General features: G+C 45.8%; 1 protein-coding gene across 2 annotated transcripts in view; it reads left to right on the top strand.

The window, feature by feature from the left end:
- The window catches only part of PRKCB (protein kinase C beta), a 244,103-nt gene extending 229,972 nt beyond the window's left edge, over positions 1-14,131 (top strand). The window contains exon 17 of one of the 2 annotated variants that reach the window (XM_074964972.1): positions 8,265-14,131. In XM_074964972.1, the coding sequence (XP_074821073.1) occupies positions 8,265-8,417 (153 nt within the window). In that variant the 3' untranslated portion in view covers positions 8,418-14,131. Of the gene's footprint in view, positions 1-647; positions 2,929-8,264 lie in introns of those variants that run through there. The other variant, XM_074964971.1, reaches the window with a different exon arrangement.
- The last annotated feature ends 190 nt before the right edge of the window (positions 14,132-14,321 follow it).

Here is a 14,321-nt window from a genome sequence, read left to right as displayed (position 1 = left end):
TAGGCATTCAGCCCGTAGGGGTTACCTAGTGTGAGATCTGCAAAAGCTGAGGTGTCCCTGCTTAAACGTGGACAAGTGGAACTATCGAAACTGTTGGTTCATGACAAAACCTTCTCGTTCCCAGGCGATGGAGGGGAAGGACGAGGTGTGTGTTGGTATAATACTGGTGCTCTTTGATAACAGAAGCTGCCTAGGTACCGTTTGACTGCACGTGACTGGGAAAAGCTCAGCAAGTAATTGCACTGCCCTCTCGTTCCGCTCCTGCTATTACTAGCCATGCTACAGCCTGAGAGCTGATCAGTCTCTGGCTGCTCCATGAGAAAACCCAGCCTTGCAATTAACACAACTCATAAGTATTTTGACAGGTTTCAGAGTAGCAGCCGTGTTAGTCTGTATCCACAAAAAGAATAGGAGGACTTGTGGCACCTTAGAGACTAACACATTTATTTGAGCATAAGCTTTTGTGGGCTACAGCCCACTTCATCAGTATACTTCATAAGTATTTTACATCTTCTTTTCTTTTCTCTCATTTTCCTCATTGAAATAATCTGCTCTGCGAGGTGTGAATGGGAGGGGATTGCTGCAGACCGCATCCAGTTTGTTTTGTTTTCTCCACCCACCACGAGTTCTTTTTTTCCCTCTCATAGTGTGGACGGAATGCGGAAAACTTCGACCGATTTTTCACTCGCCATCCACCCGTCTTAACTCCACCTGACCAGGAAGTCATCAGGAACATTGACCAATCAGAATTCGAAGGATTTTCCTTTGTTAACTCTGAATTTTTAAAACCTGAAGTCAAGAGCTAAGTAGCTGTGTAGATCTCATTCCTGCATCTTTATCACCCAGTCCCAACAGCTGTTGTGGTGACATTCTTCATTGCAAAAGTTGCATTCATGGTTTTTCTTTTGTAACGATACTAGAGTGACCATGTTTCAAAGCCAGAAGTGTCATCACATAATTTGGGACCTCTCAGAATGACAACTGTTGTGAGAAAAGTACTGCAATTTAATTATGTTTTAATCAAATTTTACTCATAGCTAATGATATCAGTACATTGACAGACAGATCATTAAATGGGGTGTCTAACAGCTCTCCAATTACAGGCCATGACAATTGGGAGAAATCTAAGCATTTGCCTTGCTTCCCTGTTCTTTCACTTATTTAGCCCTTCAATGTAATCACATACCTGGGAATACCTGGGAATTAAGTGAGGAACACTGAACTTTGCAGGCTTCTTATTAATCTTGATTCCCCCCTCCCCCGCCCCCCCCCCCCAAATCAAATAGTTTGTCAAGAGATTGGACATGGGACTTCTTGTCTTACATGCAACCCTGAGTCCTTGTTTATTTAAAAACACTGCAAAATCTCTTGCCTCTTTTTTTTTTTTTTTAATTTTTCATCAGACACAGCACTCCCTGATAGCAGTAATAAATAACTGGGGAAACCAAATCTATTGCTCACACAGATTTCTCCTGATTGTGCAGTTTCTTAGTAACTTTTTTTGTTAAAAGAAAGTGTATCATCCAGCTATAAAAGGAAAGTTTGAAAGAACCCTTGTAAATGCTTTCAAATCTATGGTCACCCTAGTAAACACCAGACACACCATGATTTTTACATTATTTCATATGAAACCTTTTTTTCCTTTGGGTTTTTTTTCAAATGCCAAAACAATTAATTCAGTTTGTTACATGCGCTTTAAATGTGTCAAAAATGGTATTAATGAAAATGAGCTGATATTTAAAGTTTAGCAGTATTGTGAAATCTGATGAAGCCTGTAAAGAATTTTGTTTTCACTAATATTCCTACCTTAAAGAATGTTGCTGGATGTTTAAATAGTCTACGTTTGTGTTCCTAGCATCCGAAAAAAGGGGGGAAAAAAAAAGGGGCTTCAGGAAAGATGTTTCTCCTGAAACCATGACAATCGTATCACTTCCTTTTGTACCATTCGGCCAGATGTTTGTGGGCTGTCACTTTGAATCACGCTGCTTTGAGCTGTAATGTGCCAATCTTTTTTCCAATACTGATTATAAAATAAAAAAATAAGAAACAATATGTCCAAAAAAACCCTGAATTTATTTGTGAATGATGAATTTCAACACAGTCCTGCACTCTGAGATGCCAGAAACCATAAGACTGAGTCTCAGTCAGGATGGAGTGGGTTTTGGGAATCAGAATGTTACATTCACATCATCTCTGATTGCTGACCGTGTTTGAGTCCAACCTGGGGTAGCCCCAAGTTTCCAGGTCTGCTCTAAGTCCACAGCAGACAGTAGCCCACATCACAATACCATCTCCTCCAGTTCTGCACCACCCACCGTGTCACTGCCCAGGGTGTGGCCATAGGTGTGAGCTGAATTACCCCTTTCACTCCTGTAGAGTGTGTCCCCTTCACGACAATGCATGAAGCTATCAACTGGCATCCTTCAGTGGCACCACCACCAATCTCTGGGGTATGTATAGAACAATGCCCCTCCTCCCACTCCCTCATTAGAACAGCCACACTGGGTCAGACCAATGGTCCATCCAGCCCAGTATCCTGTCTTCTGACAGCGGCCAGTGCCAGGTGCCCCAGAGGGGATGAACAGAACAGGGAATCATCAAGTGATCCATACCCTGTCATCCATTCCCAGCTTCTGGCAAACAGACGCTAGGGACAGCATCGCTGCCCATCCTGGCTAATAGCCATTGAGGGACCTATCCTCCATGAACTTATCTAGTTCCTTTTTGCACCCTGTTATAGTCTTGGCCTTCACAACATCCTCTGGCAAGGAGTTCCACAGGGTGACTCTGCGTTGTGTGAAGAAATACTTCCTTTTGTTTGTTTTAAACCTGCTGCCTATTAATTTTATTGGGTGACCCCTAGTTCTTGTGTTAGGAGAAGAAGCAAGATCCAAGATCTCAACTGCTGATTGAAGAGGGGGCTTTCTTGTTCTGAAATCCAGGTAAAATTCATTCTTTCTCTAGTGAGAGCTCAAGAAACCCCATCATCCTTGACACCCTCTAGGTTAGCTCTTTAAGTGACTTTAACAGTAAGTAATGATGATTACAGGATGAGGCTTTGAAGCTTCCAGAAATTTTAAGTGAAACTATCTCTATCATACAGTGCATGGTGAGCCAGTGACTCATTACTGCATGTGTGAACTCTCAAGGGAGCCGTTGTTCAAAGCAATTGGTAGGTTTTTAGCTAAAGAGAGATCACAGGCATCTGCTAATCTCATTCTCCCAAATGCATACAAAATTCCTTAGCTTCTTCTGGAATTCTGCTTCTGCTGCATTATAGGAGCATTTGAGCTCTGTAGGATTATTCTCGGGGTGCCAAATAAAGTAGCAAACACAGCAGGGGCTACCAGCTAGCCCCCTTCCTCTGTTCCACCCCACATCACAGGGGATGCTGCTCAGTGTGGAACTCTTCCAGACTATAAGAAAGGGGCACGGACAGGCGCTGGAAATGACTGCTGAAGAAATTGCAACTGCCCCTCTAATGTTAAGGGAGACGCAGCGAGGGGAGTGATTTTCTTTTAGGAGGAAGTTGCCCACGTATAAACAGGCCTCTGTGCAAGACTCTGCATGTGGAGTGCACCGTCCCAGCAGCAGCCGTGGAGTATAGAAACAGCCTGGGCATTAGAAATTCACATTTGAATACACATGGGAGGCTAAACAGGCCCCTCCTTCACCAGAATTCAAAGTGAAGCTGGACAGATTTGCAGCTGACCGCTCCCTCTTCACCCTTGAGATGTACAGCGTCTCCTACACACAATCAGAAATGCAAAAAACCTGCCACCCAGCACATCTCCCAGAGGTCGAGGCAGGATTCGATCCCCCTTGCTCTGGCTAGCCAAGTTTTATGCATCCCAAGCAATGGGGCTCCCTGCCCCCCCTCAGCCAGGTGATTCCACAGCCTTCTGTATCCCACTGTCAGAAAGCTTTTCCGAGACGGCCTCAATTTTCCTTTCCTTAATTCCTTCCAGTACCTCCCCCCCGTATCCCTTTCCCTGCTCCCTCCACAAACATGTAACTTCCTTCCTTGGCAGAGGCCTAACTAGCATGTGTGCGCGCACACACATCTTTAGAGAAATTCACAGTGAGAAGAAAAGTTATAATAGTTTCGCTCATCACTGAAGCAGAAACCGCTTTGTGGCTCTCACCAGCTGGGGATTCTCTTTATGGATTTCTCTCCCAAGCTGGTGGAAAAGTGCAAGGGGTGAAGGGGAAGCTGCTGTAAAATATCCGAGCTGGTGAGATCGGTACAGGAGAGCGCCCCTTAAGAGACTGCTCTAAAGGGGTGGAGACAGTCGTCTTCCAGTTTTATCACCAGTTCTCTATCAAGCAACCAACGTTCCTTACTCCCTTGAATGGGCACTTGTGGGTGTCGCTGTGCCTTTCTCCTACACTCGCCGTTGTTTCACTTTACAGATATCCCTCCATACTGTGCTTTTAGCAAGCACCATCCCTTCTCTGATAGAACGATATCCTGGGGGGGCCCCTGTGCGTCTGTTTCCATGTGGCCTTTTGGAACCTGTCAGTAAACTCACTGCTCCCAGCCCTTCCCTCTGCACGTGGAGATCTAAGACAGCAGAGCTGTGCCAGTCTGGGCAGTTACTAGAGTTGCCAATTTTGGTTAGAAGTATTCATGGATTAATCTTTAATTCCTGGAGACTCCAGGACAATCTTGGAGGGTTGGCATCCCTAGCAGTTACTGCCATCGGACCCTTTCACCTTCCCAGTTTCACAGGCGAGGAGTGCAGGATCTGCCCCCTCCCCTTGCTCGTCCAGCGAATGTGGAGCCTGGCTCATCAGCACAAGAGGAACAGGGTCCTTCCTGCCCTGCCTCGGGGTGGGGAGGGTAACACCCCGCTTGGCTCCCACGTGCTTTCACATCTGCCTGAAATATGCTGCTTCCTCTTTGTCAGACAGATTCCCTGCATCTCAAACTGGCCCCTCCTGCTCAGTCTCCCCCCCCCACACACCCTGTTATCTCTGCCCTGCCCTGCACCCCCGTCCGCCGTCGCCTTTCCTGGGAAGGGGTGGGGATGAGGTGAGGGGGGAAGCAATTACCCCCAGCCCCCCACTTCTCTCAGCAGCCAGCTGACCAAAGGCAAAGGAGAGAGAGCCAGACGTGGGGGTGGGGGGCAGACACGGGTAGGTGAGTCTGGTCACATCAAGGGTGGGGGAGGGATGGGGGCATCTGCTTGCTTTGAGCGGCGACAGAGCACGTGGTCACTGTCTTCTCCCTTCGAGCCCTGATCTCTTGCCTCCCATCTCAGCTTCTCTCTCCAGCCTCCCCCCACAAGCCCCACTGGCCTCTCTTACTCCATGCCACATTCACCCCTTGCCTCCCCTCCCTCCTCTTTGGGGGTTTTAACCTCATCTCCTTCTCCCCCATGCCTTTGTGGGTGCGGAGGCTGCTGTCCCCTCTTGAAACGGTCTAGGCCTCCCTGGGGCAGCCCAGCTCCAGGGAGCAGCATCTTGTACAGAGCCTGGTCTGTTGGAGGGAAAGCCCCATGGACAGGCTGCTCTCTTCTGGCCATCCGTCTGCTGCGCCCTTGGTGACCTAGTCCGCAGGCTGAGGTGACCAGCAGAACCAGCCACATCACGGTCGCCGGCATTGTCCGCAATTAATATCCTAGGAGAAAACGGTACCTTCCCAATAAGGGACTATCTGGATGTGTCCATGATGACCTGAAGTAAAAGAGCCGGCTGAGTTCAGGCACAGGGCCGACTGAGGGGCAGGCGTTTTCCACAAAACCCTGGCCCTCACCCACTCTGACTGGAGAGAGTGCTCTGGGCTGACACTTGCGAGTGGCTGGTGAGTGTGATTGTGATGTGGTGCTCCTGTCCTAAGCAGCAGCAAAAGGCTTCCTCTGGAAACGCAGCAAACCGTGCGTCGGGGCCGCTGCTCTCCGAGAAGGGATTGCGGGGGCGGGCTGCTGTATGGTTCACATGCTGGCCGGGGTCCTCCTTTAGACCTCATCGCCTCTGAGCCAGCAGAACTAAAGAGTCTTGCCAAGCTGCAATATAAAGCCTTCCTGTTACTTCATCAGTAAAGACAATCTGAAGGTGAATGGCCATGCCTGGCTGAGAGCGGAGTTGTCAGGGTACGTGTTTCAGCAGCTCTCTGCACACAGCCAGGTCAGTGCGTTTGCATTCAGGCCAGGCATGAGGTACTCGATCACAAAGTGACACGGCTTCTCCAATGTGTGAATGAGGTTCTGCTTCCCTGCCCGTGGAATTGCAGCCCCTAAGGAGCACTGGCTACCCCTTTGGCACTAGCTGACAGGATAATAAACCAGAGCTGCAAAAAAACCGGTGGTGTGCTAGAACGGAGCGCGTGGGCAAGCTTGCCCTGCACCGCAGACATCTATTCAAACAGGGAGACCCCATCTAAAACGGGACCTTGGAGGGCCAGTTCTTGGCTTTCAAAAATACGAAGTGACCGACAGGCTCCACGAGACGCACAGTTACCTGCAATGACCCCTGCTTCCACCCAGAGCCCTCTGGGGGCTGCTAAACTAACTCCCACAGCCTCACATAGCAGTGAAGGGAGCCCATTGAATTTGGGGGGAAGGAAGGGTGTGTCTCTCTCCAGCAGTGGCTCCCAATCCCCAATATGCATTGCCAGGACTCCTGCCACTTCAGACCTAGCTTGTATCCTAGCCCCCCCTCCCCAACTCTTCACCGCCATGGGTCTATGCTGGGCTCCCCGTCCATTGTGCAGGCTCCTGCCCCTATGGGTGCTTGCAACCACCCCGGGCTGAGGTTTGCAGTTGCCCAGTGTCTTTCTGAAGGGGAAGTAGTGCACGCTGGGTGTAACGCACTTCCCCGCGTAAACTGATGTGATGGCTTGGGAGAGCTGGAAATCATGGCCCTGAACTAAAGTTGGAACTTTCTGGTAGGATCTAGCACTTACTGATCCTCTTTGAATGGTGCTTAGACACCGTGTGATGAGCAAGTTACAAACACCTGGGTGAGCTCTGTGCATGATTACATGTCCCCATTCCCTTAATCAGACATTTTTATACTGATGAAAAGTGCTACGTAAGACTAAAATATTATTACTCTAAGGCATGGAAGAGCTGTGGTAGGTCGCCTGTCTGCGTCCTGTTTCAGTCCTCACATAGAATTCTCGTAGGTTTCCTCCGCATTGGAACTATACTGTTATTTACACACTGCAACATCTGCTGTCTTCAGTAATAATACAAGTTCCCCTCTGGATATTTCTTTACTGATGAGGTATTCCTGGTGCTTATATTGTGTCTTCACTGCTACTGGGTTCATACACCAGCCAGGCCTTTCTAATGTAGTACAGCCAGCATGTATCTTCGTTTACACAGGCAAGATCCATTACATAAATGAGTATTCAAAGATCTTTCTGTTTAACCAATTGGGTCTTACATGCTAATAGAATGTCAGCCTAACTGAGACCATCATTCTTTTTGCTTTGGTCTAACTGTACAGTCTATATTTTTGTGATGATCTGGATTTAGAAAAGGTTGCATCTATGTAATTTTATTTTTACACCAGGTTTTTGGACCCACTGTATATTTTATATGTGACCCTGGAGAAAATCACACACTCATCTCAAACTAAATAGATAAATGCAAGTGGAAATCAAGATATTACAGCAGCCCAACTAAAAATGTCAGACTACTAACAGAAAAAGGGGGGGAAATCATCTGCTACCACCAAATTTTTATGGCTGATTATTTTTGTGTGTACGCTGAAATCCTAGTAAATTGTTTACTTCCAGTATTGTGGCTTGTTGCTTTCTCCAGGACTCTCTCACGGTAGATAAGAAATCCGTGTTTCCAGTGAAAGTTTTGCATGTTGAGAAACTGTTCCGTTAATTTTCTTTTTTAAAGCTGCCGGATTGGTGGGTGTGGGGAGAATTTTCCATTTGTGAATGCCATGCCCCTTCTGTACCATACTGTGCTGTCATCATGTCACTGTACAACTTTTGTTGGGTATTTTAAAGTGTTAGATAAACGCTTTCCTGTTTTTGTACACTGTACCCAATTGCATTTATGTGGATAAACGCGACTGCTGAGTATTTGCATGCAGTGTACCTAATCTAACGTGTAATTTTCTTAAAAAAACAAACAATTTCAGAATACATGTATACATACCATGTACAAATCCTAAAGAATGGGCAGCATCGATCGCTCTGGACACGCATACGGTATTACAGACATCCACCTTGCTGGGATTTCTCTTGACTATTTCTCTCCCTTTTGATTGTGTTTAATTTTGTGCTTTCCCTTTGACAGAAAGACAAACGAGACACTTCCAACTTCGACAAAGAGTTCACCAGGCAGCCCGTGGAGCTCACGCCTACTGACAAACTCTTCATCATGAACTTGGATCAGACTGAGTTTGCTGGATTCTCCTACACTAATCCAGAATTTGTCATTAATGTTTAGACAGGATGCAGATGCCACCTTCTGTGCTCTCAATCCAAACCTTCAGATCACCTTGTAAAGTATCAACACTAGTCTTCCGGGACGAATGGTGCACACATGTATGCACGCCCTCGTTTGAAATGTGGCGATACCTTGTTTTAGGAGGCCTTTATATGTGTGTGTCACTTCCTAGCGTGATTCCTACATCTGGAAATATTTAGTTTGTGAGGTAACAGCAGGAGGTAATACTTCTAAACACTACCAATAATGGTAACCAACAGACTTTTTAAACAGGTCTGAATACGGTCTCTAAATACAAAATTGCTACAGTCTTTGTAATTTTTAAAATCAGACCTGGAGATTCTGGTAAACCTGAAATTATTCAAAAACGGTTCCCTTGGGAGGCCCGGCATGGCTGCTGATATTTTAAACAGTTGTGCTGCAGCTTGCAGTGACTGTGAAGTTGTCTTAGAAGCGCCTCTTGTTCAAGAATGGAAACAGTTAGATCCGATGCGTGTGAAGAAGTCTGCGTGTCGACATATTTATGTTTTCAGTGCGTTGTATGTACAGTTAAACTGGCTCAATGAAGCGGCCTTCCTCTGGAGCCTACTGTAGAAGTGTGCATTTCAATACAACAATCATTTTTGTTCCTATTACTCAGGCATAACACTACAAAATTAATTTCATCCCAGTTCTAGTAAATCAGAACACCTGGTTTTTCTAAGGAAAAGATGGGGGGTTTTAAACATCTGGAACAGTTTGCAGTTTTGATATACTCTGACAACACTCTTCTAAATCTTTCTCTTGTTTTTTTCACAGACATTGTTGAAAGTTAACAGCTCTTTAAAGGATATTAATATTCTACCAAAACACACACATTTGCAAGTTCATTTTACAGTTTAGCAACTGAAAATATGCCCATTAGGAGAGGGCGCTACTGAGGGCTATTTCTAAAGGTAACTTTTTTATAGTATACACCCTTTGCTATTATCTAGATGTGCAATGTAATTAATTTTCCACATGCCCTGGTTTACTTAGTTCTGTTTTCAGGGGTTTTATTTAGTAACCTACGACCATATGTATCATTTTAGAAATTCTAAATTTTACAAAAATATTCCAGTTGATATTTTTAATATACAGCTTTAACATGCATATAGCAAGGTGCCATATGGAGGAGAAAAGTGAGACAAGGTCAACTGCTTGTCCTTCAGCTGGCTAGCTATTCTTACTCTTATTTAGGCACAAACACAAGAATTAAGTGTGTACATTTGGAAACACTGATTATTATTCCTGTCTCGCTGTATGTGAGCTGGGTTGGTTTCCAATAATTTTTTGCTTTTAAACACTACCAATTTTAATGTAAATACACATTAATTCATGAATATAGTGAAAAGTAGAGGTGGGAATCTTATGAGATGTACTGAATCCTATAGGAAAAAAAAGTGGTTTGTTGGTCTTTTATAAACCTCAAACTTTACCTTTTGAATATTTTTTAAAAGGATTTAAGGGAAAAAAGCTGCTAAACACTAGGAACAGATGTTTTTAGCTCATCCATGGGCCATGAAAAGTGTCTAGATAACCCTAGGTTACTCTATTACATTCCTGAATTTAATGGAGGCCAGACCTGCTGCTTCTTTGGAGAATGGTGTATTCTTGGTCTCCTTGAGCATGCAATAATCTGTATTTGAGGAAACAAAATTAAAAAAAAAAAATTAAAACTGCAAATTGTGCCAGATCAGTTAAGAGGTACATGGGGAACTTTGCATCATGCCACGACCAGGGAAGGTTTGGTTTGAATTTATGATGACGGTTCTCATAACTCCAGCATATATATTGCAGAAAACGCTTTAGTTTCTTCTGCAGATCACAGCTGACTTTTGAAGCAAGTGTGTTACTGTAACTGTCAAATATATTGCTACAAAGTTAGTATTACTTAAATGGTGAATGTTTTTTAATTTGTCTCTCTTGTATTTTAAAATTTTAATACCCTGCCCCAACATATTTGATCATGGAATATCGTGATTTACCTTACGGCAAGGAAAGTAGCATGGTAACTTACGCAACTTTTTACATGCAGCCTAGAGAAGGGGCTTTTGTCTTAGACGTTTCTGTGTGTTTGAGTGACAATTCTGCATGGAGTGAGATTTGCTTAAATGCTAAAGAACACAGTCTCTTTCTACCACAAGAACTTCCTAAGTCCCCCATCCTGCAAACAGTTACACATGGGCTTAACTGTGCTCACGGGAGTAGTCTGGGACTGCGCACATGGGTAAAGCTAAGCACATGTACAAGTGTCTACAAGACCAACACCCGAGGTCCCCGTCCTCGTCCCCCTGAGGCAAGGCCTGATCCAGAGTCCTGTGAAGTCAATGCGTAAAGCTCCTCCTCCTCTTCGGGGTCTGCAGCACCAGGCCTTTGAGTTTGTCTGCTTGTCCTGTCACAGCCCAAACATTTCTTCAGGGTTTGTTTTCAGACTGTTTTATGGACACGTGTGAAATGGGGAATCCTGCCCGGCAGCTGACACTGAGATTTGTAAAGACGCTGCCAAGGAAGGACAAAGTGACAAGCCTTGACGTGGTTGACTCTCTGCTTTTGCTGTAGCTTGTTGACTGAAGCTTTATGGAAGATTGAAAAAGAACCAGCACTTTGGGAGGATCTTAACCACTGAGAGGCTTCAGACAAGTCCTACCAGTACTCATGTGTGCTGGGGTCTCAATAACACTGTGTAAAAACGACAGCTGGACATGACACCCCCCTGTAATGCACATTGGCATGGCTCTCTGTCAGAGGACGAGAGTACAGCCTGGAGGGAGGCTTGGAAACAGAAGAGTCTATAAACACGATGGCAGGGATGCTCAAAAGGGCAAAGGGGAGGAGGCCCATGAGCCTAGCACTAAGAAAGGGAGAACTCCACACTGGAGAGCAGGGAGCTCCTGACAGGTCACTCGGACAGTGGAATAATTCTCCAGGGGAATTTACTATGGCAAAGGGAGATCCCCTTCCACCTCTGTGAGTGTCTACACTACAGTGCTACAGCAGCACACCTGGGCCGCTGCCACCTTTCTAGTGTAGACATCAGAGGGTTAGATTTCATACATAGAACAGTCTAGCAGAGGCGGGGCTGAATTAAGAGTTGCCCTGATGATCAGAGAGCCCGATTCTGGTCTCACACTGGATTTACACCAGGGTAACTGGGGACTTAATTGGTGCCTTCCCTGATTTACACTCGGGTAATTTACCTCCTGTGGTTCTCCACGAGGCAGCCTGGTGATGTCAGGGTGGGGTGCACTGCCCTTTTCAGAGAGAGCGCTGTGTTTCCTGTGTAATCGCTGCTCCTGGACGGGGAGCAGGAAGGGCTACGAGATAGATGTGTCTAAAGCTGGCAGCCAGGCTGAGCAGACGGTTGGGTGAGCTGCTCCTGTGTTCAAAGGTCGATGTCTTTCTGAACCCCAAGATTACGGTAAAGGAGGTGAGCCCTCACTCCTCTGCCTGTGCATGGAATACGTACACCTGAACATCGCAGGCACATGGGCATCCAGGGAACTCAGATGGTCTCACTGCTTTCTGTTTGGGCCTTATGTTGGTCTACGGCCCATTGGTCAGCATCTGTGTAAATCAGGCCCCTAAGAGGCATTACACAGAACTGTCCAACAATGGAGCCTTGAGCAGGTCATGCATTCAGCATTGTGTCTGGGGACAAGCTGGTGTCTCCCTGGGGTTGTGGGGCAGTCGTATGCGAAGTAGAACGTGCACAGGTTGGGCTCGGGTGCAGCAGCTGTTGAGGCAGGGCTCATAGGCTACTGGCAAAGGCGGAGGTAAAGCTGCTTTGCTTTTTCAGGCTTGTTAGAAATTCATTTCCCGACATTCATATTTACATCAGAGCAGAGATTTCACCAGCCCTGGTGCTATTTAGTTTGTTTTTAGAAAACCAGCTGAGAAGTAAAACCGCCTCTCTCTGCTCTTTAATATCTGTTTCCTTTAAATTGCCACTGCAGTGGGTTGGGTTTCAAGAAGCCGGGGTTCAGAGCCTCTCACTCGAGGGGAGAAATCGGGATGTTCGGGTTTTAATTCACTTTGGTTTGTGTACGTGTAGAATCTAACCTGGACTCGGGAGCCCTGCTGTGATCAGTGGCATGTTGGACTGAGGCCGATGGTAGGCGTGTCGGCGTGTGCTTGCCAGTGAGTGTGTGTGTGTGTGTGTTTTGCTGCAGGGGTTTCCAGTGCTGTGCCTATTCTGCTGAGGTGAGGTGTGGTTAGCGCTAGCCCCAAGCACGCTGCTTCCCCCTCTGCTATTTATGCCAGTGTTTGGTTGGTTTGGCTCTAATGTGCCTGGCTTAGGCACAGGGAAAATCAGTTTTAAAAAGACAAAAAAGGACCTTGAACCAAAATGCAGGTTTAAGACCCTCCCATCCCACCAAACTTTTCCCTCTGTTGGGCTCAGTCTCTCTCCCCACGAGATACGGGTTTATGGCAAGGACCCTCGTTGATCTCAAGGGCATGAGTCAGGTATAGGAGCATTTTACATCCGGATTCTCATTTCCTCTCTCTGATCGCCCCTGCCCCCATACATGGCCTCACAGCTGCTTTAGTCACAGCTAACATACAGCCTTGGGGGCAGAATGTGATCCCCCAGCTCCCTGCCATATGCAAAGCTCCTCTGATAGGAAAATGGTGCAGGGGTTACCCCGGTGCTCACTTGGGAGACCAGGGTTCAAGTCCATGCTCCACCACAGATTGCAACCAGGTGTGGATTTTTACAAAGTGATTTGTGTCACCAGACACACTGGGCATGATTCTCCCTTGTACGTGCCTTTTGCATCATCATTTACACCTGTGCAAATTAGATGTAAATACTACCAGCTCAGAAATAGTACTTGCCCACTGCACACAGGTGTAAATGTATACGTACAGCACCATGCAGAGGAGAACTGAGCACTGTGTGAGGGCCTTTATCAGCAGAGGTGCTGAGCCCCTTCCACTTCCTTTACTTCAGAGCTCAGCCTTGTCTGCACACACAAGTGCCACCGATTTAACCCAAATTGTTTTTTTTTAGTTACACCAGGGCCCTGGTGTAAGCGTAGCACATTTTGGTTTACATTCCACTTGTTCCTGATCCATTTAAGATAATTCGTTAGAAGCCGCTCTTAAACCGGAATAAGAGCATCCACATGGCCTCTTGCACAGGTTTAACTAAATCTAATTTAAATTCCATCTTTAATTAAACGAATGCAACTTTGTGTGTCACCAGGTTCATAGCCGGGGGTGAGATCTCAAAGGGCAGTAAATATTCCCTGATGAGCATGTTGAGCCCAGGAACTCCAGTGCAAATGGGATCAAGGTGATAATGACTTTTAGTGTAGGACAGATACTGGGCTCATGTTGTTTAAGCTTCTAGAATTACCTCAAACAAACAAATGCTGCAGCTTCTCTGCTTCTGCAGTAGCCGTCGTGCCCTTGAGCTTGCAATTGGTGGGAGAAGCCCCAAGCAGCATGCTCCATGCATGGAAATGTCCTCAGAATTCCAGGTTGGTTCTTTTTATGATCATGCTCCAAGTGGCAATTAAAACAACCAACCACAAAATTGAAAACTGCCTTTGTTAATCAGTTTGTGTTTGAATTTAATTTCACCTGCAAGTATTTGACAAGTTTTCTACACCATGTAATACCTGCTGTGTGTTTGTCAAAGGATTCTCCTAAATACCTACTTTTAGATGGACCTATAATCTTTATTCTATTTGCTGCATGTATGAAACAAATAAATAAAATATATAATTTTAAAGAAAGCTGTGTGGCTTGCTTTCCTTTGCTTATGGAGAACATGTTGGAGGTGGTGGTTTTGCAGGAATCTACGGAAAATCAGCTGTTATGTCACTGAATGCTAATTGGATAGCTGGATGAGGCCACTGGCCTGTTGAGATCTAACTT

This window comes from Natator depressus, chromosome 10 (assembly GCF_965152275.1).
Source record: "Natator depressus isolate rNatDep1 chromosome 10, rNatDep2.hap1, whole genome shotgun sequence".
NCBI lineage: Eukaryota > Metazoa > Chordata > Testudines > Cheloniidae > Natator > Natator depressus.
This window is presented reverse-complemented; position numbering and strand designations above follow the sequence as displayed.